The sequence below is a fragment of the Podarcis cretensis genome, assembly GCF_951804945.1.
Source record: "Podarcis cretensis genome assembly, chromosome: 8".
Lineage (NCBI taxonomy): Eukaryota > Metazoa > Chordata > Lepidosauria > Squamata > Lacertidae > Podarcis > Podarcis cretensis.
Window position 1 is genome coordinate 69,141,822 of NC_137177.1, and position 26,901 is coordinate 69,168,722.

Sequence of the window (26,901 nt, forward strand, 5' to 3'; positions counted from 1 at the left end):
AGAGAGAGAGGGAGCCATGTTGCAGTGCTCCGTGTACGTTTATATGTAAATAAAGTAGATTAGCCAAAATGCTGAGTTGCTGAGGTCTGTTACGCACACTGCGAACACTCTGCAGATCCCTAAGTGTGCCAGTGTCTGTTGGCATCAGTCGCTGTGATGTTTGGGCTGAAGAAAGCTTTTGAAGCTCCCGAACGAACAACCAGGAGGGAGAGAACATGCCAGTCGGGCCTGTGTCTCTACCAGGGTCCTACTCGGGTGTAGGATGAGCTCCTGACAATGCCTAGTGAGGTCTTTGCTCCCCCCCCAATATTTTCTGGTAGAGGTCTGGGCCCCCGTGATGATGAGCAGGCAGAGGAGGCTGAGCACAGTGTGGTTCAATGGCTGGCTTCACCTGAGCATGAGATAGGAAGCCACGTCGCACTGGGCTCCCTGCTTGGCCTCCTCCCAGTGACACAAGGTCTCTATCCCCTTTCTCCTTGGTCTAACATCATGTAATATCTTCATGACTGAGTGGATGGTGGAATGGGGATGTCCCTGATACTAGTCCAACTCTGATGTCCCTGATACTAGTCCAACATTCTGACCACCACTCTAATTTTGTTAAATTGTGGGGGCGGGGTAGGGAACCCTCCCAGGGATTTGGGACTCCAGTTGCTCCCCAGGGATACTGGGTACAGACTCCAGTCTTGCTCCTCTAAAAAAGCATCTAAACATTTGAGGGTTTGTAGGAATGGTTTGCCAAGAATGGTCACATGACTGATCCCCTACAGAAAAAAACGTTGGCACAAAAAGCCGAAAGACACAAATCTGTTTCCCAATTACCTTGTCCTTAAATTGGCAACATTCAAACGTTTATTGAGGTTGCTTCTTTTCCTGAATATCATCCATATGAAGATTTTTTTAAAAAGGGTTCAACAACCTTGGACCATAGGCACTACAGTGGTACCTCGGGTTAAGAACTTAATTTGTTCTAGAGGTCCCTTCTTATCCTGAAACTGTTCTTAACCTGAAGCACCACTTTAGCTAATGGAGCCTCCTGCTGCTGTCGTGCCGCTGGAGCACAGTTTCTGTTCCCATCCTGAAGCAAAGTTCTTAACCCGGGTCATCCTGAAGCAAAGTTCTTAACCCAGGTATTTCCGGGTTAGTGGAGTCTGTAACCTGAAGTGTATGTAACCTGAAGCGTATGTAACCCGAGGTACCACTGTATTAGGGTTGCCACATGAACATACGTGTGCACAGAACAATTTATTAAACTGCTTAACATGTACATATGAGCTCTCTTTAAGGCAGGGGGATGTTAACTCTTGCCCTACCAGACTCCTTCTCCAAGATCTTGTAGCTTAGCCAGCGTATATCGTTCTCAATAGGTATATTGTTCTCAATACTGAGAAAAACTCCCTGTGGTTATTAGACCATGATGGCATCAGGGTATGTGCGTGATTTCCAGCAGAACATAGCTCAATTCCCATTGTAAGCATAAGGTTGGGTGTGTTTGTCTCTCTGTGTGTTATGCCATGCTCCCGACAGCAGCCATTTTTCATTATGCCATACCCCCTAGCAGCCATTTAGCGTCATATCATAGCCCCACCATGGTAGCTGTTTTATGACTGGTGCCCCAGCACTCTCTCAAAGTGCAGGATGCTCCCGTCGGTCCAAAATGGTCGGAGACCCCTGATTTAGAAAGATGCTTTTTGGTTTTATAAGCTCTTTATAAAATTGACTATCTTGTCCAGCCCTCTTTTACCAGAAGGGAAATTCAACCAGTCTCTGTCGAAGAAGGTTAGAATCCCGTGGAACCCATTTTCAATGTGGTACCATGTCACTGCTATGCCATTGTCCTCCAATCTTTTCTTGTAGAGTAATCCATCATCCCTCAGGACGTCGTATTCACAGGTCACGATGCAGGTCTCGGGAAGCAGGCGGACAATGGCATTGTCGGCAAGAAGGGGCGAACACTCTGAAGAACTTAGGACCTTCACTTTGTTGTAGACTTCATCATCACAGGGAACTGTCGCCACGGGCTTGTAGCCTCTGGTTTTAAATTCGCTTGGGATGTTTTCTGCACTCAGCCATTTCTTGTACTTCAATCTCAGGTCCACTGGAACATGAGAGCCTTCCAAAATATCTTCAAGGAGTGAAGCTTCCCCATTCACGTGTTGCAATATGTAAAAAGCAGCCCGTTCCCTGAATAAAATGGGCACGGCGTGGTTTTGCTGGTATGAAGGCAAGTTGAAGTCTACAGCCTGGAGGCCCGGGTAAATGAGGATCTGTGCACGCACTTTTGCAAGGCCTGGTCTATTCACTAAACTCTGGGAGATACAGGCAGTCATGCAGCCACCCGCGCTGTCGCCAGCAATGATGACACGGGTGTTGTCCACACCATAGTCTTCTGCAGTCTCCAGAAAGTGGGTGGTGGCAGCAAGACAGTCGTTGAGCGGGGCTGGATACTTGTGCTCAGGAGCCAGACGGTACCTAAGGCAAAATCAATCCACAGTAAATCATTTCCATCTGAGATTGTGTATGATGCTCCTGCTTTTGAATGATCAAATAACGGCCAGTCCCCATAGGGTGAAAGGCAGGAAGCCCACCAGCAGGTGGAGCCAGAGCCAATGACAGGCAACTAATTCTACTCTTTCCCTTTATCTCCTGTCTGCCGAGTTCTTCAGGAACAATGCTGAGATTAATGAGGAAGCAGACAAACCATACCTACTATCTCTATCTATCTATCTATCTATCTATCTATCTATCTATCTATCTATCTATCTATCTATCTCTATCTATCATCATCTATCATCTATCTATATCTATCTATCTATCTATCTATCTATCTATCTATCTATCTATCTATCTATCTAAAAAGGGAGGCGGGTGGCCCTGTGGGTTAAACCACAGAGCCCAGGGCTTGCAGATCAGAAGGTTGGCGGTTTGAATCCCCGCGACGGGGTGAGCTCCCGTTGTTCGGTCCCAGCTCCTGCCCACCTAACAGTTCGAAAGCACGTCAAAGTGCAAGTAGATAAATAGGTACCGCTCCAGCCAGAAGCAGCTTAGTCATGCTGGCCACATGACCCAGAAGCTGTACGCCGGCTCCCTCGGCCAATAAAGCGAGATGAGCGCTGCAACCCCAGAGTCGGTCACGACTGGACCTAATGGTCAGCGGTCCCTTTACCTTTATCTTTCTTTCTTTCTTTCTTTCTTTCTTTCTTTCTTTCTTTCTTTCTTTCTTTCTATTAATCTATCTATCCATCTATCATCTATAAAAATATATTCTACCCTACCTCCCAAAGAAGCTAAGGGCAGCCAGCACACAAATGAAAAAAGCAATTAAAACATCATAAGAGCAGCTGCAATACAGATGCAGACTGCAAAATAGGTCTCAAAAGGCTCGTTGCAGGAGGAATATCTTCACAGCACCTGTAATATTTAACAGGAGGAGTTAGATGCCACAATACCAATAACCTGCTTCCTACACTGTGTGGAATGGACCTCCTGATAAGATGGTACTGGATTGTAAATAATAAGGCAGCAGGGCTTGGAGGAATCAAGACCAAGGTTGGTGGTGCAGGGCCCCATTTCCCCCTATATGCCATTTAGGCACATGGGCTTACCCTCCATGGCAGTGGCATAGCATGGGAGGGGGCCACAGGGGCATTGACACAGATGCTATTAGGCAGTTGAATGCTCATGCATGCTCCGTCTGTTTCCCTCCTTCCCACTCCATTGTTCCGCATGGCCCTGGGCGCTGGCAACCCACGCTATGCCACTGCTCCATGGGCAGGCAGACCCGGAAGGTGGTCCACAAAGGGAATGTTCCCCTTGGGCTGCAAAGGGCGCTCTTTCCCTGAGGTGAGCAATGCTGAGCTAGATAGACAAAAGTCTGGCATGGTATAAAGTTGCCTCTCATCTATGTACAGTGGGTTACCCGACTTGCTCAGTGGTCAGAGAGCCAGGGGAAGTTGCGGCTCACGGGGCAACCACACAATTAGGCTTCCTTCTACAGCTGGCAAGTGAGCTGCTCTTAACATTTTGCCATGCTGTGGTTGAGTCCATCACAACCACAGGGGGCTGGGGGGGGGTGGAAAACATTGACTTACTCCACAGACACAACCACGGATTCACTCTCTCGGGCCAAATAGCGGCAGATATTTTCATGGGTTTCTGAAACAATAATATTCCCATAGTTATCCATATATTTAATCATTAGTAAGATGTGATGGTTTGATTATGTACCTCCCAGGTGCAACAGTTAATGAGAAGAACCTCATCACCACCAAAAATATATGCCAACAAAATTAACAGAGAAGAAACTCCCTGGGGATGTTATTGCAATATATTCATTCAACAAAATAGGGAAAATAAGTATGTTTTTCACCATGATAAGGAAGAGAGGGAGGGGAGGAGGCACAGATCCCATCAGGGCCTGCCCCAGTCAGACTCCATCCCCTTTGGCCAATAGGGAGTGGATGGGAGAACAGTAAAATTACAGAATTGCATTATTGTAAACCATATAAATCCCAAACCTACAGTTTCTTCTAGTTTCAAAATGCAGATCACTGCCCCGTCTCCCAAAAGATTTTTGTCCATTACTTTCCAGTGACTGAAGAACAGAGAGTTAAGGTGGGCTAAATTAGCAGGTTAATTACAAGCGGAACAAATAAATAAATATAACCCCACTGAAAAGTGGTCCAAGATGCAAAGCTCCAGCCTCATACTGGAAAGCCTTGACCTACCCCCTTCCGATTTTTAAGTCTCTTCAAAAAGATTTGAAAGTTTTTCCTCTAGAGCCCACGAGGACTGGAAGGTTGATGTTGTTTCTCTAAAGCTAGGATGGGGAACCTTTGGTCCTCCAGATGTTGCTGGACTTAATTGTCCCTCATCACCTTTGGTAATGCAAGCTGGGGCTGACGGGAGTTAGAGGTCAGCAACATCAAGAGAGTAAAATGTTTCCCACCCCATGCTCTAAAGCAGTGTTTCTCAAACTTGGGTCTGCAGCTGTTGTTGGACTACAACTCCCAGCATCCAACAATAGCTAGAGTCCCAAGTTTGAGAAACACTGGTCTAACCTATCTCACAAGGTTGTTGGGAAGATATAATTGCAGGGAGAATTGTGCAGGTCAACTTGAGCTTGTTGGAGGGATGGCGGGGGAAGAAAACAAAACAGAACAGAACAGCAGCAGCAGCAACAACAATGCACAGGAATCAACAACTACTTTGAAACTTGTCAATAAATGATGGCTGCAGCCCTTAGGATTATTAAGGCACATCCTGACTCCAGAAAGCCCCCTTTGGCTTGAGATATTTTTGTGGATGCTTTGGTGTGGTTAGATGGCTGATGATTTTGAGGAGAAACCTTATTATGAACTGGGTCTTAATTCAGAGGAGATCCCTCTACAAATGCTCTCTGTGTATGCGTTACCCTACTTCATTCAGGTGTTGACGCAGATTAAGTTTGGACATAACTCACGGATGCTTCCAAACACCCAGCCGCCTCCATGAAAGAACACGATCCCCCTCCTTCCGCCAGCAGAGGGAGCCTTCGGTTGGTAAATCCGGACAGGCACATGCTTAAACTTTGCGTCTTTAATGAAGAGTGCATTTTCTTTCCCCAGTTTCCGGCTGTTTCGCACCATCCGCACAAACTGGATTTGTGTGCAGATATGTAGGTTTTCCAAGATCCTTCCCTTTTGAGAGGGGGACAGGGAGAAGAAACAAAAGTCATATAGGAATTAACTCGTGGCAAGTTCATCCAAACAACTATTTAGATGTTCAAAATCTAAGGATCATAGTGCTACCCAGATTGGATGAAACATGCTGGGGCATGAGGACAGGGGAAATCATTTCAAAATTATAACATTATGGGTTATGTGGTTGACGTGCTGGATTTAGATATAAGCTAAACAAGCTATAGCTTGGGGCCCACTCTCTTGGGAGCCCCCCAAAAATATAAAGGGAAAAAACCCCTGGATGTACATTTCCGAAATATAAGATAAAAAACAAATAAAATAAAACCTACATACAGCAACAGTGTTTTGTGTTGTGTAGGCTCCTATGATGTAAGTAATGGGCCCTGCCTGCTAGCCTGCTCCCTAAAATATCACTGGTTTGCTCATTTCTATATGTTGGGTGCCTACATTCTGCATGTGCAAATGGCTTTAGATACATATGAGGTCCATAAATTACCATATAGCATATATTCAACACAAAAAATAGTGACAATTTCTTGTTGACAAAGGACAGCTGGACATATAAAGGGCCCCATTACCTTCAGTAGCTTAGGGCCTCTTCAAAACTAAATCTGGCCCAGTGTGGAGGATGTGAAGAGTAATGATATAAGAGAAGATTCATTTTATTAATATGCTTTTTATTAGTTTTCTTAAATAACAAACACACACAAAAATTAACAAAATAAAATAATAACAAAAGGAAAAACATACCTACATCCATAAATCCCTAAGTTCTTACAACCCCCCCCCAAACCCTTACACCACCATATTCTTAATTCCCAATTATCCTTCCCAATAGACTTCTGTCTTCCTCAAAGGAAGGAGGTCATGACTAAATAAGCGATAGACATTGGCTATAACATTGACTTTGAGAGTCCCTTTATCATATCTTGTTTAATTGCCCTTTATACACTGTTCCCCGATCAAGGATTCTGAGTTCAACCATTCTGGAAATTGTTGCTAAGCCACCTGAATTACATCTAGCTAGTTGCAGTTCTTTCATATAAAAGACTTCATGGAATGCTGCTTGACTATTAAAAATCTAGTAAACTATATGCACCATCTTTATCTTCAAGGCCATAATACGGTACATCTAGAGATTGTAAGTAATGTGAAGGAGATTATCCATTGAAATATTTTAGTTGATATTTTAGAATGTAAAATGCTATTTTATTTATTGATTTGTTTTACCTTGTGGGCTTATAGCCGAATAAAGTATTATCTATCTATCTATCCCCCCCTGACTTTGAGAGATGGCTGGAATTGTGGAATGTTAATATGAAGTTCATGGCGTGTACGGCATTAAGGGAAAACCTGTCGAAAATGATCTACAGGTGGTATCATACACCAGTGAAGCTAGCTAAGATCTATAGATTGAAGAACAAAAGAGGCTGGAAATGTGGGGAGGTAGAAGGAGACTTCTACCATATGTGGTGGTCATGCAGCAAAGTGAAAGGCTTTTGGGAATCAATCTATAATGAGCTTAAAAATTTTTTTAAATACACTTTTCCCCAAAAGCCCAAAGCTTTTCTGCTAGGAATGATGGGCAAAGAAATTAAAAAAGAAGATAAAACATTATTTTTATATGCCACAACAGCTGCAAGAATTATGTTAGCACAAAACTGGAAAACGGAGGTAATACCCACTATAAATGACTGGCAGGTTAAAGTGATAAACTATGCCGAGCTGGCTAGAATAACAGGAAGATTAAGGGATCAAGACGAACAGAAATTTCATGATAATTGGAACAAATATTGGAACTAAATATTGGAACAAATATTGGAACTAAATATTGGAACAAATATTGGAACTAAATTTCAGATGACACTGGCGGGGTTGGAATAACTCTAACAGTAAATGATTACTATGCAAAAGAGATAAAATATGTGACCATAAAACTTATTTGATACTTACCAAAGGAGTGGAGGGAAGTCCAAGGCTCGGCAGAGCCCAATTCAACTGTGTATTATACATATGATTTATGGAACAGATATAATATGTGCAAGCTATGTAATGGATTTGGTATATGTCTATATGTATATATATGTAATATCAATAAAAATTTATTGTCAAAAAAACAAAACAAAAAACAAAGCGGGTCTGTCTTATCTTTTTGTTAAACTGCTTCTTTGACCATTTTCCCATTTCTTTTATTATTTGAATGTTATACTTACAATATTTCTTGTAATTTGCGAAAACTTAATCAAAGCATGTCCAGCTTTTGACTTGAGGACACTGTTTTTGTTTTTTGAAAAAAAATTCTTTATAAGTTTCCCACTCTTTTTTTAATTTTTGGTTTGGCTGTCTCCTAATTGCCTCTGTCGTTTTTTCCAGTTCAAGATATTCAAATAATTTATTCTGACATTAGGTTACGTTTAGGATAAGTACAATAACAACCTTGTTAATGCTTTTTTCTTTTCTCTTGTCTTATTTATTTATTTACATGGGTGTGTATTAACAATTGTTATTCTTTTCATCATATATATATATATATATATATATATATATATATATAATCCCCCCCTATTTTTCAATAAAGAATATTAAGAAGAAGAAAAACCTAGCCCATCTAGGAGAAGCAAATCTCTGATCCTAAACCTCTGCTGCCTTGGGATATATTTGGGAGAAGAACAGGCTAAGCAGTAAACCAGCGGCCAGCAAAATTTTTCAGCAGGGAGCTGGTCCACTGTCCCTCAGATCTTGTGGGGGGCAGCACTATATTTTTTTGGAGGGAATGAATGAATTCCTATGCTCCACAAATAACCCAGAGATGCATTTTAAATAAAAGGACACATTCTACTTAGGTAAAAACACACTGATTCCTGGTCCGTCCTCAGGCCGGATTTAGAAGGCGATTGGGCCGGATCCGGCCCTGGGCCTTAGTTTACCTACCCATGCAGTAAACCCTACACAAATCCAGAATGCAGTCCCTAGGATGGTGCCTTGTACGCCTCCTTCCGGCAACTCCTGCAGCCAAACTGGTGCCAAACGTCCCATCAACCCTGGCCACTGGCCATTTGTGCTAGGGCTGATATTGGGAGTTTTAGTTATGATGTGTATGGCATATAGACCTAATGAACTTGACCACTGGTTCCCAACTGGTACCCTACCCTATAACAAGCTTGATTCATAACAGCAGTTTGTGCAACCTCCTAAGGAAGGTGACAACGCAACAAAATTCAAAACAGTAACAGCTAATTGCACATTTATCCAATATCAAATTAAAACTATTTAATTAATTCAGCAACATTGATGAACTCAATCGAGCTTTTGAAAGTCATTGGCACCTACACTACATCCCTCTTGCTTCTTAGCAACCCCCCCAGCCCCCGCCCAGGTAATCCCACTGCCCCTTTGGGGAACCGCTAGGCTAGATGAACAAACTAGCTTTATGGAAGGCATGCTTCAACTGATTGCTTTGAAGAAAAAGCAACTGTGGCAATGGAGGCCCTGCTCCACCAACCTCAGCGAGTCCCTGCCTGCCTGCCTGTTCTGCCCGCTTATCAACTTCCTCCACCACCACCACCCTAATCTCAGTGTTGTCCTTGTCGAACTCAGCAAAAGTTGAATTCATTGGCTCCATAGAACTGTACAATTGTAGAACTGTGGAGCTGGAAGGGACCTCCCCCCCCCCAGGGTCATCCAGTCCCACCCTGCAATGCAAATAAATTCAACAAAACCCCCTCTAGGTAGCCATCCAACCTCCAATGTAAGAGAGAGTCCACCATTCTCCGAGGGAGTCAGTTCCACTGTCAAACAGCTCTTATCATCAGAATGGTTCGTAGGAAACTCTTTCATTATAATTTGAATCCACCGGTTTGGGTCCTACCAACCTGCTGGGATCTTGGTGGTCATCTAGTCCAACACACAGACACACAGACACCTCCGCAATACCGGCATCTCAGCCCTCGGTCCCCCATCCAATTTGAAACCATACCGGACCCTGCTTAACTTTACAAATGTGCTAGCAGTTTTATTGCTGCGCCACTAGGAGGCCAACTTGCTCCATCTTCCATGCCACAGCTCTTCAGATATTTTGAGGACAGCTCTCCTATCACCTCTCAGTCTCCTCTTTACCAGGCTAAACATCCCCAACTCCCTCAACTGTTCCTCATTGGGGGCTTGGTTTCTAGACCCTCGATCATCTTGCTTGCCCTCCTCTGCACACATTCCAGTTTGTCAATATCTTTCTTAAACACCCTCCCCCCTCTCAATAGCTCTGGTGCCACCTTTCTGATTTCCACCTTAACACTGGGTAGCAGCTACCACAGAGGTGCAGAATCCCTCTCCAAATCTGGCACAGGGCCTACACTAATTGCCTGGAGGAAATCTGCCTGCCTATTAACTGTTATCTGCTCCTGAAAGGACAGTATGTAGTAAACAACACTTTCAAGGGCAAACAGCAGCCCAGGTGTGGGTGTGGGTGCTTCAGCAGGAAAGAGAGTGAGCGGGAAAAGATTGAACATGCCTCCTTCACCTCACCGCATACCATTCTCTGTAGTGGCACCTTGCCAATGGAGCTCCCTTCAGTCTGTGCTCACCTCAGATATGTTTTAAGAGGTGACATTAAACCATTTTATCAGGCCAGAGTTTTGGACTCCCATGAGATAGACCATTTCCTTGGAGTGCAATTTTATTGATATTATTGCAGCAGTTCTGGCCATGCCGACTTTGAGAGTTTAACTTCCGTTTTACTTCAGCACAGCTGTTTCATTTGTTAATGTTTAGGTTCCCTGGGCTCCAAAATGAAAGACGGGCACAATATAAAGGTCTTGTGTAATTGCGTAATTTTTTTTTAAAAAAATCTGTGTTGACTTTCTTTCTCACAAAGTTTCTTCTTTCTCATTCTTTCATTTATTCATTCGAAGTCTGCCTGTGAGCCTGCTACAAACACTGCTCCCACAGCAGGCAGTAATTGGCCTTTGGATGAAAATGTTCCAGAGGTTCTGTCAAACACCATTAATAATTTTTAAAACTTTCTCCTTCTCTCTCTCTTTCTCTCTCTCTCTCTCTCTCTCTCACACACACAGAGAGAGATAGCTGTCACATCCAGACTGTTTAAAGCACATGGGTTCCCCCAAGGAATCCTGGGAAGTGTAGTTTGCTCCTTACAGAGCTACAAGTCCCAGCAAACTGCACTTCTCAGGATAAAGGTAAAGGGACCCCTGACCATTAGGTCCAGTCGTGGCCGACCCTGGGGTTGTGGCGCTCATCTTGCTTTATTGGCCGAGGGTACAGCTTCTGGGTCATGTGGCCAGCTGACTAAGCCGCTTCTGGCAAACCAGAGCAGCGCACAGAAATACCGTTTACCTTCCCACTGGAGCAGTACCTATTTATCTACTTGCACTTTGAGGTGCTTTCGAACTGCTAGGTTGGCAGGAGCAGGGACCTAGCAACGGGACCTCACCCCGTCGCGGGGATTCGAACCGCCAACCTCCTGATAGACAGGTCCTAGGCTCTGTGGTTTAACCCACAGCGCCACCCGCATCCCTACTTCTCAGGATACTTTGGGGGAAAGTCACGTGCAGCAAGGATGTGACCAGAGTCTCACTCAAGTCACTACAGAAAGTTCAGCGAAATGCTAGCGCCAAGCAGCTACGCTGAACCTGGAGGATTAATCCTGCCCAATCATTCAGCACCAGACCAAAACTTTTCTGGGTTGCGTTTTTAAACACTGCCAAACTCGTTCCTTTCCTTTTCCCTCCTCCTGCCCAATAATTCGTCTCTCGTTAGATCTCTCCCTCTCCGACAGGGGGGCGCCCACTTTACCATTCGCGATGTCGGATAGAAGCAGGTTAAAATCAGGAGGAGAGCGCAATGGCGCGTGGCGGATGGGGAGGCGGTTAAGTTCGTGGGTTTCCCGCAAGTTACAACCTCGCCTTTGGATGGGGCGCTGCGATCCACTCACCAGGACAGACGCCCCAATCAGCGTGGCGTGAATGATTCGCAACTTGGCCGGGTGCTCGACTCCGGGAGGGATCTCCGAGTTGGCGTAATCGAAATAAATGCTTCCCAGAACCAGCAGGAGGAACGCTGCCAAGAGGGCAGCCACCAGGAGCACCAGGAACGCGTGCAGGAAGCCCATGTTGCTGCGGCTCGGAAGAGCGCCTGCTTACGCCCTTGGATTTTCCTTCTCACCGAACTTGGCTTGGGCTGTAGCTTATTTGCTGCTTTCTCCCGTGGCTGCGATACTCAGGTTGCAGGCAGCTGGAAGGAGCGTCCCTAATCCCCTCCCACGCGCGGGAGGGAACGAAAGGCGAGCCCGGGTTCCTTCAGAGCAGCAGAGAGACCGACCGAAGCCTCGCAGGATTCGATTGCCACCCCCAGAAATTCAAACGCCCCCTCCCCTTTCCCATGCAAGCCGAGCAGAGGCAAGTGTTGTTGCGCATGCAAAGAAAGAACCAGCGAAAGGTTTTCGCGTCCTCAAGGTTGCCGAACAGGTTAACAGACTATTGAGACACCCGAACAGGAAGCGCTGCAGAAGGCACGGCGAAGTGAAACTAACTTAGGCTCAGGAGCTGGCCGGGCCAAGTATTTCGTCTCTGTTGCACCTCATTGGGTGGAGAGAATGATTAAATCTAGGAGTCTCCACACAGCTCCAGCGGAGGTGGAAAACCTGTGGCTCTCCAAGTGCAATTGGACCACAACTCCCACCATTCCTGACGGTTGGCCATACTTGCTGGCGGAGCAGTACCTGCGGGGTGGGCCGGGGCGAGGGGGGGGGGGAAAGGGTTACCCAGATTTTTTGTCCTCGATGAAGGCTCCAGAGGGGCGCCATTGACGCTCCCAACCTGTGTTTGTGTGTGTGCGCGCGCGTAAATGCGCATGGGGTGGGGTGCCAAACTGGGTCTTTGACCCGTGCTAAATAAAGCCCTCTTGCTGGGGCTGATGTTGCCCACTCCTGTCATAAAGGATGCCTTGTTGTAGTAGAAGAACTGGTACAGCTTCTCCAAAGTTCATCTCATCAACTTTTTGGAATGCTTGAAATGTACAAAAACACATGCAACAAATTTGGAGTTGTGGGTGGGTTTTGAACCAAGAACCATGTAGATGCTACACAATCATTTTCTGAAACTAAACTCTCTCTCTCTCTCTCTCTCTCTGTGTGTGTGTTTGTCTGTGTGTGTGTAGGAAGACAGGATCACAGTCACTGGTCAAGCCCTCAGTACTTTCAGAATGTGTGTAGGGTTTTTTTTTAAGAAGGTATGCACAAACAGAAGCAGGTTTTGGTGCGACTGGCTCTGCTGCACTGGGAGCCAACACTAGAGGGCGCTGCAGGGCTTCACAACTATAATTCAGTGAATGGAGCAGAACAGAAGAAGAGAGGCCTCTGGGTGCTGAATTTTAGCTTTGCACAAGGTGCTGCTGAAATGTTAAAGAACAAAGTCTGCCACTGGCACAAATGTGTGTTGAAGGAGGGGGAGACTAGTGGGCACAGTCCCGCCCCCTATATGTGTGTTTAGTAAACCACTCCATAAGTTCTCTCAAAAAGTCTTATCATAGCATAAGAGTTCCCCAGGGCTGCTGAAATTCAGGGAGACATATTCTGGGCCCTGCTACCAACAGCCTGGTGACCCAGGGGCACTGATTTATTTTATTTGTTTGTTTGTTATATGCTTCTCATTCCAATGAATCACAAAGCAGCTTACAAACAATAATTAACAATAACAACACAAATACAGCACAATTAACGGCATGAGTAAAGCAATTGCCTCCCATAGAACACCATCGACGAAACAACTAAAAAAATAAGCTAAACAGCGCAATTGTAAAAAGTCAAATTATAGGATTCACAAAGTACTATGGCATTCATCTATGAAACAACGCCAACCGCATTAAAAAAATAACAACCAAGTGCTGCCAAATTCATACACACACGCTCCCCATCCCCATGATTCAAAATCTTTCCTTTGGTTCATTAAAAGGCAAGTTCACATAATGCCCATGGCAGCAAGGCTGTCCAAAAGGTTCTTCGGGCTGGAAGTGAGCAGCTGAGCCTCTTCTTCCCAGAAAAACATCAGGGCAAAGTAGAAAACAACCCTTCTTGCATCCACTGGGCAGTGAAGGGACAGCTGCTCCCAATGCTTGCTTTCCTCTTCCCTCCTCATTCCTTTATCCTTTTATATCACATTTCTAAGGTGGCACGCCTGCAAGCAGGAGCTGTCTTATTTTTAAATATCTGTAGAGCACATTTTACAATACGAAAAGTATCCCTGCATCTCTGCGTTCCTCATAACTTCTGCCATTGTTTAAAACCACCACCTGAAGCAGAAATGGTGTGAAGTGCAGTTAAAAATATGGGAGAAGCCAAAATGAGCAGATCCTTTCATCTCTATTCAAAGATAAATAAGATAGTTGCTGTTGATCATAAGAAGTCAGAGATACAAATCATGACTTTTTTTTTAATGCTCATAAGTCTTTTAGAAATGTTATAATGCTGTCTACCCCCTTTTTCCCAGAAGGAAATGATAGAAATCCATCAAATAGACTTATCACCCCATGAAATCCATTTTCAATGTGGTACCAGGTGACCGGTACCCTATTGTCCTCCAGTCTTTTCTTGTAGAGGATGCCATCGTCCCGTAGAACATCATACTCACAAGTTACGATGCATGTTTTTGGAAGTTGGCCGAACACAACGTCATCTACCATGAGCGGAGAGAAAGTTGGCTCTAGAGCTTGTTTCACCACTTCGTAGAGGTTGTCCTCATAGGAAGCGGCTGTAGGTGGCTTGTAGCCTCTGACCTTAAACTCACTGGGGATGTTTTCTGAGCTGATCCACTTCCCAAATCTCATTCTTATGTCTCTGGGAACATGGCAGCCCTGCAAAACACTTTCTAACACTGACAAGTCCTTATTGAGATACTGCAAGGCTGCGCTAATGACTTTCTCCCGGTACAATATGGGGACGGCTCGGTTTTGCTGGTACGAAGGCAGGTTGAAATCTAACGCTTGGAGGCCAGGATAGATCAGAATCTGAGCAAGTGGCCTCGGGATACCAGATCTCGTCACTAATGCCTGGCAGACAGAGGCAGCAATATTCCCTCCGGCGCTGTCTCCGCTGATGACGATGCAGGCCGGGTCGACTCCATAATCTTTGGCGGTTTTCATAAAATGTATGCTGGCAGTCAGGCATTCCTTATACTGGGATGGATATTTCTCCTCAGGGGCCAAATGATACCTGGGATATGATTTATTTGTATATAAGACAAATCTGGCCAGAATAACCAAACCAAAATAACAGCACGATAGGATCACTTCTTATACACATTTAACTCACATGATTTCAACCATATGTGGCTCATAATCAGGCATAGGCAAACTCAGCCCTCCAGATGTTTTGGGACTACAACTCCCATGATCCCTAGCTATCAGGACCAGTGGTCAGGGATGATGGGAATTGTAGTCTCAAAACACCTGGAGGGCTGAGTTTGCCTATGCCTGCTCATAATGAAAGGTTGTAGCCAGCTAGGTTCCGCTCTGAGTAGACCTATTACAATTAATAAGCCTAAGTTACTCATGGTCATTAACATTAATGGGCCCTACTCTGAATAGGATCCAACCCCAAACTCATAGCCATTTTCCCATCAGGCACTGCAATCTGAATTTACTTTGCATTGGGCTGGGTGTGTTTCAATTGGGAAGAGATAGCCTTCTGCTGGGGTCCACCATTAAGTGATGCCAGTTGGGAACTCCACATTCTGTCCACTGAATGTGTGACCAGGCAGGTGCCAGTGGTGGAATCCCTGCAGCGTTTAGCAAATTCAGCAGTATAACGCTATTAGTCAGTTCCCAGGGTCTGTTTACTTACCCAACAGAAAGCACCACCGAATCACTTTCTTTGGCAATGTAGCGGCAAAGGGGGTCATAGGAATCTGGAAAGACAAGATGTGTGGGCCATGTTAGAAGAGTTCTGGAGGCCGTCTCATCCTAGCAGAAAGTTGGGATTAATACAGGTGTTATGAAGGCAAATGATTCCAATTAGAACAACCAAAGCAACAAACATGTTCCATACAGTTTCAAAATAGTAGAATCATAGAACGGTAGAGTTAGAAAGGACCACGAGGCTCGTCTAGTCCAAGCCCTGCAATGCAGGAATCTTTTCTTCAACATTTTGTTCAACCAGGGGCGTCTTGCCCATAGATATACTTAAGACGGCCCTGCTCACAACTCTAAGGTTAAGAATTTAATGATCTGCCAAATGAGCTAAATATGATTCACCTTTGGTCTTTGTGCACCTGAGCACTTCAAGATTATTCATTTATAGCCCTTTATGAGGAAACCAACAAAGCATCTTAGAATGCTCAGAGACACAAGGACCATTCCATGCTCCCCACCCCCACCCCAAACTGTATGTTATGCATTTTTCAGTACACTTGAAAGGACAAGGTGAGCTCCTCACCGCCAGCTATTCCCGGCTCACTCTGGGACAATCTGTTAAGATGGAGAGTAGGAAGATACCCAACTGATGTAATCTGTTCTTTTTTTAAAAAAAATTTTTTTTATTGGTTTTACATTTTCGAAACAAATTCCTAGCAGCAATATTACAATACATACAAAAAACAGACAAAAAGTAACGAAGACACAGGTGCAATCTGTTCTAAACTATTTGCAAGCTGAATGTTTGGCTGCATTATTTACATCATATACACCTGGAATGTTACTTGTTGCATAGGGGTATATGGAGATGATCTGTTTTATGTATTTTTTAGAAACTGAAAAATAAAGTTAAGAAGAAGAAGAAGAAGGGGAAACAGACAAACAGACAAACAACACTTGTAGCTCTTCTGGGATCTGAAGGCATGAAGACTTTTCCCTCTCTAATCATCCATAAGGACATCTCTCTCTCTCTCTCTCTTTCTCTCTCTCTCTCTCTCTCTCTCTCTCTGTGTGTGTGTGGCATGAGAAACTCATCCTCAGTCTGATCTCAGCCAGTGGCACTGACTATCACCTTTCTCCTTCTTGGTCTCATTGTTTCCCTTGCAAGGAGGAAGAGGAGGAGGAGGATGGAGACAAAACTAGAATTAGTTGAGTCTGCCTGTCATTGGCTTTGGCTACTGTTGGCCTCCCTGCTTTCTGTTATAAAATGTGGCTAGTTAATTGCTTTATGGCCCAATTAGCCCAGTTTATAGCGGTCCGGCACACTTCTTAGCCAAGCTGTGCCGACCTTCTTCTCTCCGGTTTCGCCTTGCAGAGTAAAAAAACACAGCGGAAAAAACTGTTGCTGCTTGCTTAGATCCAAACAAACACATCAAGCTCTTGTGTGTCCAAATTTATCAGTTCTTTATTGCAGCAGAATATTTACAGCTCAGCATTTCTCAGATTCTCCTGGACTGCTAGCATTCATGGCGTCCGTCTCTTTCAGAGACAAAGAGAGAACAGAACGTAAAAGCTCCTCCCTCCTTCCAAACCTTGGAAACCTGACGTCAGAATGTGAGGCATTACTCAGAACAACTTAACCCTGTACGTTCTGAATCCCAACACTTTCCACCGTACCAGTCCCAGTAGGCACCAACCATCACAGTACCAACACTGAGTTAGATGGACAGAAATCCACAACCAGAACAGCATTCATCCCTCAATTACTGCAAAAATCTTTCTCATTTCATCTAGCCCAATTGCTCTATCCTCCCTCAAGTGCTGCAGAGGAAATTGCCACAGACAAATCAGAGGTTGGTCCCAGAGGTAGAGCCCCAGACTTGATTTTTGTCCCTTAAGGTTGCAGCTCAAAGCTTAAGGTCAAATGTGAGGTTGTGTTGTTGTTGTTTTTTAAAGTTCTGTGTAGGTAAAGGGATCCCTGACTGTTAGGTCCAGCGCAGACGACTCTGGGGTTGCGGCGCTCATCTCGCTTTACTGGCCGAGGGAGCCGGCATACAGCTTCTGGGTCATGTGGCCAGCATGACTAAGCCGCTACTGGCAAACCAGAGCTGTGCATGGAAATGCCGTTTACCTTCCCGCTGGAGTGGTACCTATTTATCTACTTGAACTTTGACGTGCTTTTGAACTGTTAGGTGGGCAGTTGTGTAGGTGGTTCTATCTTATTTGCTTAAAAACAAGCAGTTCAAACTGGTACTGATAAACAATGATGTTGTTGACATGTGGAAACAACTGTACGTACTACTGCTTCCCTGGCTAAGGTTACTTTTTGACGTCAACAACCAACACAGTGGAGTAACTTCTTTCCTGTTGAGCCATTTCCCCTGTTGAAAATTATTTCCACCTGCTCCTTTTCTCATCCATTGGAGGACCATCTCCCTTGTTCTTTGGCTTCATGTCTCCAGTTTTTTTGACTGACTGCCCACACCAAAATGGTCAAATCTTTCCTTGTAGAAAAACTGCTAAAAAATAAAAATAAAAAACCTGGATGGATTTGCTTGCAGTTTATCCAGTTTCAGTCTATAAGGGCAAATTTGCCTGCAACTTTCATTCACTTCTGCAGGAAAAAAATATAGCTTTTCTTTTAGATTACTGATGGGGCCGGGGGCAGAGCATCAGATTTCAGAGATCTGATTTTGCCCGGAATAACAAATCAAATAGGAAAAGCAGATTTGATCCAAGACAAATTCAGTTATTTCTCAATGCTACAGACAGTATTTATCTTGGTGATGATCTAGGTATTACATTTATTTCATTATTAGTAACCATGACTAGCTTCTTTTTAAGTAATACAAAAAATGCCGTCCCACAGCATGTGGGGAAAGAGAAGTTTAACCATTTCCTCCCTAGCCTTGAAAATTGTCCCCATGTTACAATATAATTATGAATAAAAATAAATAATTAGTTATTATTACCATCATCATCTATCATCCTAAATAGAAATAAATGAAGACTGTCTAATAAGGATGAGAACTATTATAATGTTGCATTTCAGGGAGATGGAGTTATGGATCCTCAGGTCCATGGACAAAATGAAGCCCTCAAGTCCTTTCTATTTGACCCTTGGCTATCTCAGGTGAGATACCCTCTTCCCCAGGCCACACCCATCAACATCTCTGCTCCCTGCCTTCCTCAAGTGGAAGTGGCTGACTTTTCAGAATGCCTTACTGATGCTGCCGAACATCCAACTTCCTCCATGGAAGTAGATGACTCCTCTTCTTTCTCTTGGGCCCCATGGCTGGTAAACCCTTACTGGGATGTCCTCAAACACCAGGTCCCTAATGTCAAGCTTGGGGTCCTCCCCCATTCTCTTTACTTCTTGGATGTAGCGGTAGAAGTCAATCTCAGTGCACAGGTGGAGTTTCTCCAGAATCTTCCCCTGTTTGGAAGAAAAATACAGTGAGAGGAGAGGAGGTGATATGAATTCCAAAGAGCGTGTTCTCTCCTGTGCTGGATGTTTCCATTCTCATAAGAAGAGTCCAATGGCGCCATCTAGCACAGCATCCTGTTCTCATAGCAGCCAACCAGATGTCTCTTCTGGGAAGCCCTCAAGAGGTAACTGAGCACAAGAGCCCTCTCCCCTGCTGTGGTTTCCAGCAACTGCTATCATTCTCCCATTATTGTAACTGTTAGGAGTGGATTTCTGTTAAATCTTGAAATGCTAATATTTAATGTTATTCTATATTATTTTAATAAATGTTGTTTTATTTGCATATTGCGTATTGTATTATGCATATTGTCTTGTCTTGTCTTGTTCGCTTCCCCGCTCCTCCACATGCAGCTGCTGGGTGACCTTGGGCTAGTCACGCTTCTTTGAAGTCTCTCAGCCCCACTCACCTCACAGAGTGTTTGTTGTGGGGGAGGAGATTGTTAGCCGCTTTGAGACTCCTTAAAGGGAGTGAAAGGCGGGATATGAAATCCAAACTCTTCTTCTTCTTCTTTATATGATACTAGCTGCTCTGAGCCTGGCTTTGGCCGGGGAGGGCAGGATACAAATAAAATTTATTATGATGATGATTATATTCCCTATTTCTGTCATTGTCATGTATAGCCCTAGCAGAGTGCCAGATTCTGAGTTCTTAGCGGATGAACAAGACACCTCACAGTCTGAGGATACTGAGGAGCAGGCAGGGCCCCCTGAGGCCAACACTGAGTCTACTTGTGAGTGAGGTGTCTCTTCGTAAGTAAGCAATCCCAGACACTAGGGCTGGGAGATGTCAGGTTTTCAATATCATGATGTATCACCAGCCAAGCATTGTGGTTTGGCGATACACCGTGAGGTTGAAACTACAAGCTGCATTGGCCCCAGCCCAAGAGGTGCTGGGTGAAACTGCCACAGCTCTCACCATGGGAGCTGAGGAACTTTTCACCCCAGTGCCTCGTGGGCCAGCACAATGCAACTTATTTGCGAGGTTCAGCTGGGGAGTGGGAGGGCTCCTTCCTCCCAGCTGAGTGAGCCCCCAGGCCCCTGACACTTGCACACATGTGGCAGGAACTGCTTCTGCCCCTCAGCTGAGAATGCCCCATGCCTCTCCAGCTTGCATGCGAGGCATCAGAAGAAGAAGAGTTTGGCTTTGATAGCCAACATTATCACTACCCGAAGGAGTCTCAAAGCGGCTAACAATCTCCTTTCCCTTCCTCCCCCACAGCAAACACTCTGTGAGGTGAGTGGGGCTGAGAGACTTCAGAGAACTGTGACTGGCCCAAGGTCACCCAGCAGCTGCATGTGAAGGAGCGGAGTCGTGAACCCGGTTCACCTGATTACGAGTCTACTGCTCTTAACCACTACACCACACAGGGCTCGCTTAGCTGGCAGGTGAGAGCAGTTTAAAACAGCGGAGGGAGGAACAAGCTGTATCAGCCTGGCGATACAGCTTGCTCCTCCCTCTGCGGTGTGAGGGGCTGAACAATGGCAGCTTCGCCCGGCCGTAACTTTCAGGTGAAGCAGCCGCTGCTCCTCAGTCCCTCTGCTACCAGTGGCCCGGTGTTGAAAGTGACACTGGTAGCAGAGGGACTCAGGAGCGGAGGCGGTTTCGCCTGCAATATATCACTGGGTGAAGCAGCCTTCATGGCCTGCCCTTCATATATCAGTACATCGCCCAGGCCCCAGGCCTACCTGATTCTCCTGCACTGCAAGCAGCCATGGGTGGCTCTGAAAGAGGATTAGACAAATTCATGGAGGATAAATCTGTCAATGGCTATGCTCTGCCACCACAGTTGGAGGCAGCAAAGCTTCTGAATACCAATTGCTGGGAAGCGAAAGAAGGGCAGAGGCTCTTGTGCTCAAATGCCACTTGCTGGTTTCCCACAGACATCTGGGTGTACAGGATGCTAGATCATTGGCCTGTTCCATCAGGCTCTTCTTTTGTTATCCTGTCAGGAGGCCAGGGTATATAATGCCTTCCTGGTTCTGGAAGCAACACGGGTCTCTGTCTTGTTTCCGAGTCTAGTAGTCACTCTGCTCTGGTGTGTTATACCTTGCGTGGCACCCTGTGATATTGACCTTTCCCTTACTTCTGGTGTGTGGACACACACTGCCTCCCTATGTGTAAACTTGGTTTGTTTAGACTGTGCTGCACTGGAAGCTCTGTTTGTGCTGGTCAGTACTTTGGTGAAAGCCTTATATCTCCTGGGGCTGTAGTTCTTGAAAGCACCCACAAGAACATGACTGAAGAAGCAGGGAAGACGCAAAAACACAATGTGAACCATAATCTACTATTGCTCCAAAAAGTGCTGTGTTTGGGGGTGGCCCCCAAGTCCCATGGAGGACACTGTCACGTTGCCCCTGTTATATAACAACAACAACAACAACAACAACAACAACAACAACAACAACAACAACAATTTATTATTTATACCAAGCCCATCTGGCTGAGTTTCCCAAGCCACTGGGCGGCTTCCAATCGAGTGTTAAAAACAATACAGCATTAAATATTAAAAACTTCCCTAAACAGGGCTGCCTTCAGATGTCTTTTAATGATAAGATAGCTGCTTATTTCCTTCACATCTGAAGGGAGGGCGTTCCACAGGGCGGGCGCCACCACTGAGATGGCCCTCTGTCTGGTTCCCTGTAACCTCACTTCTCACAATGAGGGAACTGCCAGAAGGCCCTCGGAGCTGGATATCAGTGTCCGGGTTGAAAGATGGGGGTGGAGACGCTCCTTCAGGTATACAGGACCAAGGCCGTTGAGTCTAGTTGGCTTCTCTACAGTGGTACCTCTGGTTAAGAACTTAATTCATTCCGGAGGTCCGTTCTTAACCTGAAACTCTTCTTAACCTGAGTTACCACTTTAGCTAATGGGGCCTCCTGCTGCCGCCGCGCCATTTCTCTTCTCATCCTGAAGCAAAGTTCTTAACCTGAGGTACTACTTCTGGGTTAGCGGAGTCTGTAACCTGAAGCATCTGTAACCCGAGGTACCACTGTATATGGAACAGGGCTGGCCTTTGTAGCACCCCTTTGGCCGTAGCCTCTCCAACCTTCCAGCTCTCCAGCCATGCTCTCTTCCTGCCTCCAGTACCTCTTTCATCAGTTGTTCTCCCTCTGTCTCAAGGGAACCATCAACTTGGGAAAGCAAGACTGCCCACTGCAGTCCTTGCTAGGGCTGCCGTTTCCTCCGTAGCTTCTTTCTGAACCAAACCTTCCATCTGCTCCACAGTCCCTGCCATGGTCCTTTGTGCTGGGGTATAATCAGGAAGGATGGATTCTTTGAACTCATACGTCACCCTTTTCCCCCTTGAAGGAGCCCAGAAAGCCACATCGTCAACAGGCATACATAAGAAGAGCCCATCTAGTCCGGCACCTTGGCCTCACCATGGTGGACCTGAAGGAAACTTCAACACACAGGAGCATTCAAGAGCATCCTCCCCTCCTGTGGTTTCCAGAAACTGGTACTCAGAAGCATTACTGCCTCTGGCCATGGAGGCAGAACATAGACACTGTGGCTAGTAGCCAGTGACAGCCTTATCCTCCATGAATCTGTCTAATCTTATTCTAAAGCCGTCCAAGTTGGTAGCCATCACTGCCTCTTGTGGGAGGCAGTATCATAGCTTAACTATACACTGCGTGAAGAAGTGCTTTCCTTTATCGGTCCAGAATCTCCTAACATTCAGCTTTCTTGGAGGTCCATGAGTTCTAGTGTTATGAGAGAAGGGGATAAATCTTTCCCCTATCCGCTTTCTCTGCGCCATGCAATTTTTATGACCTCCTATTGACACATGGGATGCTGCTTTTGTGGAGTCCACCTAGTTCACTATTGCCTGCACCTGCTTTGGCCATGGGAGAAGCTGGGGTATGAATCTGGGACCTTCTTCGTGCAACACAAATACTCTACGATGAGTTTCAAGATTATGCCAGGGAAGCTCGCATGCAAAACTGTATTTACATATTTCTTTCATTCAGCCTACATACTTCCCGTTCCTATCGTATTTAATTCCAACTGAAATCAGGAAGCTTCATTATACTAAGTCAGACTACTGGTCTCTCTGGCTCCTCAGTATCTACACTGATCGGTGGTGGCTTTCCAGGTAGGGGACATTCCGAAGCCCAGTCCAACCTGGAGATAGTTGGGATTGAATTTGGGGACCTTCTGCATGCAAAGCAGTTGTTGAGCTACTGGGCTATGGGTATTCTATAGACATAGGAAACAGCTTCATACCAAACCATCTCTCTTTCCAAACTGACTTGCAAGAAGTTAAAATAGTTGTCCTGTATTAGGGATGGGGGGCTTGAGACCTCCAGCTGTTGTTGGGCTTCAGTGCCCATGTTCTCCGCTGGCTCTCGTGGGAGCTGGAGTCCAGCATCATCATCATCATCATAATAATAATAATAATAATAGTAATTGTCAGGGACTCAGGAGCAGAGGCACAGGGAAGAGAGGAGATGGAGAGCGAAGGGGAAGAATCCGAGGGGAGCGTAGGAGAAGAGGACAGTGGACCGAGGGATTCCATGAGCCTCTCCAGCGAATTGGAAGATTCACAGAAGGGGGCACCAGTGGCCAGGGGTAGGGGGTTCCCAAGGGGAACTACCCAGGAGCAAGGGGGCAGCAGGGACTCCCAGAGCAGTAGTTGGAAATCAGGACCAGCTTCCCCACCAGAGCAGAGTGGGGGGGAAGAGTCCCAAGTATCGGGGCCAGTGCATTCCCCACCAGGGAGAGAAGACGAGGCAGGGCTGACCACGCCTCCATCAGAAAGTCGGACAATGGAGGGGAGGTCAGATCCGGCCAGTATCACGGAAGAGGGAAGCAGTGACCGAAGTAGTGTAACGGTTAGGAGAAAGGTCACTGGGTTGGCGCGAGAGGCAAGTTCAAATGTACAGGAGCACGGGACAGCAGAGAATGAGGATTGGGAACCGGGTCCTAAAGCCCGCCGGAGGCAGGGGGAGGAGCTAAGCGACTCAGCGTCGGAAGAGTCCAGAAAGGGCAATGCCCCAGCGGGCAGGAGGACCCAGAGGAGGAGAGAGCAGCGTAAAAGGTGGAGCAGGGCTAGGATCTTAAACTGGTGTCAGAGGGGAGGAGACTCAGACGGGACTTTGCCGATCTAGGGTTTAAGACGTAGGGCTGCGCGCTGCGGCTTTGAAATGGAAATTGAACTTCAATAAAGACTTTTGTACATTACGACAGCCTAGCGTTGGTCCTCTGTGAGCTGGGACCTAGAGGCAGCTCTGACAGTAATAATAATAATATAATGATAATTTATTATTTATACCCCACCCATCTGGCTGGGCTTCCCCAGCCACTCTGGGCGGCTTCCAAAAATATATATTAAAATACTGTAATACATCAAACATTAAAAGCTTCCCTAAACAGAGCTGCCTTCAGATGTCTTCTAAAAGTCTGGTAGTTGACATCTGGTGGGAGGGTGTTCCACAGGGTGGGCGCCACTACCGAGAAGGCCCTCTGCCTGGTTCCCTGTAACTTGGCTTCTCGCAGTGAGGGAACCACCAGAAGGCCCTCAGTGCTGGACCTCAGTGTCCGGGTAGAACGATGGGGTGGAGACGCTTCTTCAGATATACTGGACCGAGGCCTTTTAGGGCTTTAAAGGTCCATTCCTGTTCCATATAACATGCAACCCTGATATCCTAATGGATGCGAGCTTGAGTCAGACTATAGCTTAGTGTTAAAGCATCACCCTTGTGTGCAGGAAGTCCCAAGTTCAATCCCTGGTGCTTCCAGGTAGGGCTGAGAAAGATTCCTGCCTAAAACCTGGAAGAGACCCTTCCAGTCAATGTGGAGCATACCGAGCAAAATAGTCCAATGGTCTGACTCACCATTCCTGCATTTCAGGGGGTGGACTAGATGGCCCTTGGGGTCCCTTCCAGCTCTACAATTCTGTGATTCTAAGGCAGCTTGCTATATTCGTAATCATGGAGGCAATTTAAAAACAAAAAGGTTCCATCGTTAAAAAACACACGAAAAACTTACCAGGAGTGTTGCAAGGATCAAGAGCCAGTTAAGAATGCGAAGCTTCATAGGCTGGTCAATGCCAGGAGGAATCTCAGACTTGGAGAGATCACAGTAAATGACCCAAGTGATCAGCAGGGCAAAGGAAATGATCAGTATTTGCAGGAGAATCACGAAATAGTTGAAGATTAGCAGCATGTTCTCCAGTGTTGGTTGGATGCTTCCAGTTGTTTGTTATCTCCTGGTTCCAGATGCTTGTTATCTCCGGTGTCTGCAGTTTCCCAGTGTTATAAGCTGCATACTGTTTGGAACACTGTAGTAGTATCTGAGGGTGGCTGGGCTTTTTTAAGGCTCCGGTTGCAGCAAACACACAGGAAGCCCAAGAGCGTCTGAAAATAGAAGTTGGCCAACGAGCCGCTGGAGTTCTTTTAAGGTTGTGCAAGCCCTGTCAAAGAATCGGGCAACTAAGGAAGGTTAGGAAAACATGACTGTTTTGATCCCAGCTCACATGTCCTGTGATCCATGTGCTGTTGCTTTCTTTTGGGAAAGAGCAAGTTCCAGTGCCTCTCTGCCAATGGAAGTGGTTCAGGAACACCTTGCTAAACACAAGCATGTCCCCAGGTTACTCACTTCAAAGGCATCGCAATGCCAAGGGCGATTGCGAAAATGGATGCGGAGGGGTGGAGCAAGTGGTGCAAAGGGGCAGAACCCTCTCCTAATTTCTGTAACTAGCAAGACAACCACCACCTGGATTTATGAGGGTAGGGGATCTGTGTCTAAGGTTGCCTCTGAGGAAGGCTCCTTTATATCCCTCAAGTTTTATAGCACCCAGCAGAGCATGCCCCTCTTTGTTTTCATGTTTTGGGTCCAAATTAGAGTTTGAGCTGCCCTGCTGCAATCTCTCCACCCTCTTGGAGCTAACAGCAGTTTATGCCTGCCTTTTTGGCATGAACTGAGCTAGAGCCAGCTCCAGGGGTAATTTAGATTTTGGGGAAAGGCAAGGACTTGCAACCTTGTTTGAGAAGATAATATTACATTTTATGCTGTAAGCCGCCCTCTTATATTAGGGCAAAGGACAGAAAACAAACAAATGGAAGAGGAATTTCCACAGTACAGAGTCATAGTTCAGTCACTCATGGAGGACCTGGAACAGAGCTGGTGAGATGTGTGGTCTGGAGAGAGTTCGAAGGGCCACACAGAGAAGCCAAGAGGGCCACATTCATATACTTGCCAATTTAGGATGGCATCCCATGCATCTGAGAAAGTGGACTGTGATCCCCAAAGCATATGCTTGTAACACAGTCCCTTAAATAGAAAAAGTCCACGCCACAACCACTTCCATTCCTCTGTTTCATGGAACATAGGGTTGCCAGACCTCCAGGACTGAGCTGAAGTCTCAAAATTAGCCTGTCCCTTTCCAGGTTGCAGGTGGAGGGCTTGACTCTCCAAGTGGATGATAATGCCATTTAAAAAAAAAATAAGTAGACTGTGCATGTAGCTTCAGCCTGGCAGGCGTCAGCTGCAGATTACTGCATAGACTCTCTTTCCCAATTAACCTCCGCCTCTGCAAATTATTGCATAGATACTCCAGGGAGTCTGCCCTCCTCCCTTTTCCCAATTAACCTCTGACTCCGGGGCTCAGAGGGAGTGCAGAGAAAGGAAAAGAACTGAGCTAGGCTCAAAGGGAGGATGGGGGTTATGAGTGTGACTGTGCATCTAGTGCAGGGTGACAGAAGTGTGCAGAATATGTGAAGAGCAGCAGCAGGAGTTAGGTTCTGCTGCCTCTGTTGCCCACAGAAACTCCCAGGTTTCAGGTTTAGACCTTGAATTCTCAGGATGATCATGACCTGACAACCCTAGTGGAACAGCATCCTTCTCGAGATCCACTATCTGATCTTTCTGGAAAC

At 45.9% G+C, this 26,901-nt stretch overlaps 2 protein-coding genes and 1 long non-coding RNA gene across 3 annotated transcripts; 1 reads left to right on the forward strand and 2 right to left on the reverse strand.

Moving 5' to 3' along the window:
* Positions 1–808: 808 nt before the first annotated feature.
* On the reverse strand, positions 809–11,970 carry LOC307222080 (arylacetamide deacetylase-like 4). The gene is made up of 4 exons (XM_079987151.1): positions 11,629–11,970; positions 5,462–5,678; positions 4,092–4,155; positions 809–2,472 (listed from the first exon to the last, which is right to left on the reverse strand). Exons 1-4 carry the CDS (start codon positions 11,803–11,805, stop codon positions 1,698–1,700), a joined length of 1,233 nt encoding a protein of 410 aa, XP_079843277.1. The 5' UTR covers positions 11,806–11,970; the 3' UTR covers positions 809–1,697.
* LOC307222295 lies at positions 11,966–12,915 on the forward strand. The gene is made up of 2 exons (XR_013841731.1): positions 11,966–12,095; positions 12,856–12,915. It is a non-coding gene; the product is annotated as an uncharacterized lncRNA (long non-coding RNA).
* A 393-nt stretch (positions 12,916–13,308) lies between these two features.
* On the reverse strand, positions 13,309–25,537 carry LOC307222085 (arylacetamide deacetylase-like 4). The gene is made up of 4 exons (XM_079987158.1): positions 25,016–25,537; positions 18,765–18,975; positions 15,532–15,595; positions 13,309–14,901 (listed from the first exon to the last, which is right to left on the reverse strand). The coding sequence occupies exons 1-4, from the start codon at positions 25,190–25,192 to the stop codon at positions 14,130–14,132; spliced, it is 1,224 nt and encodes a 407-aa protein (XP_079843284.1). The 5' UTR covers positions 25,193–25,537; the 3' UTR covers positions 13,309–14,129.
* Positions 25,538–26,901: the final 1,364 nt, after the last annotated feature.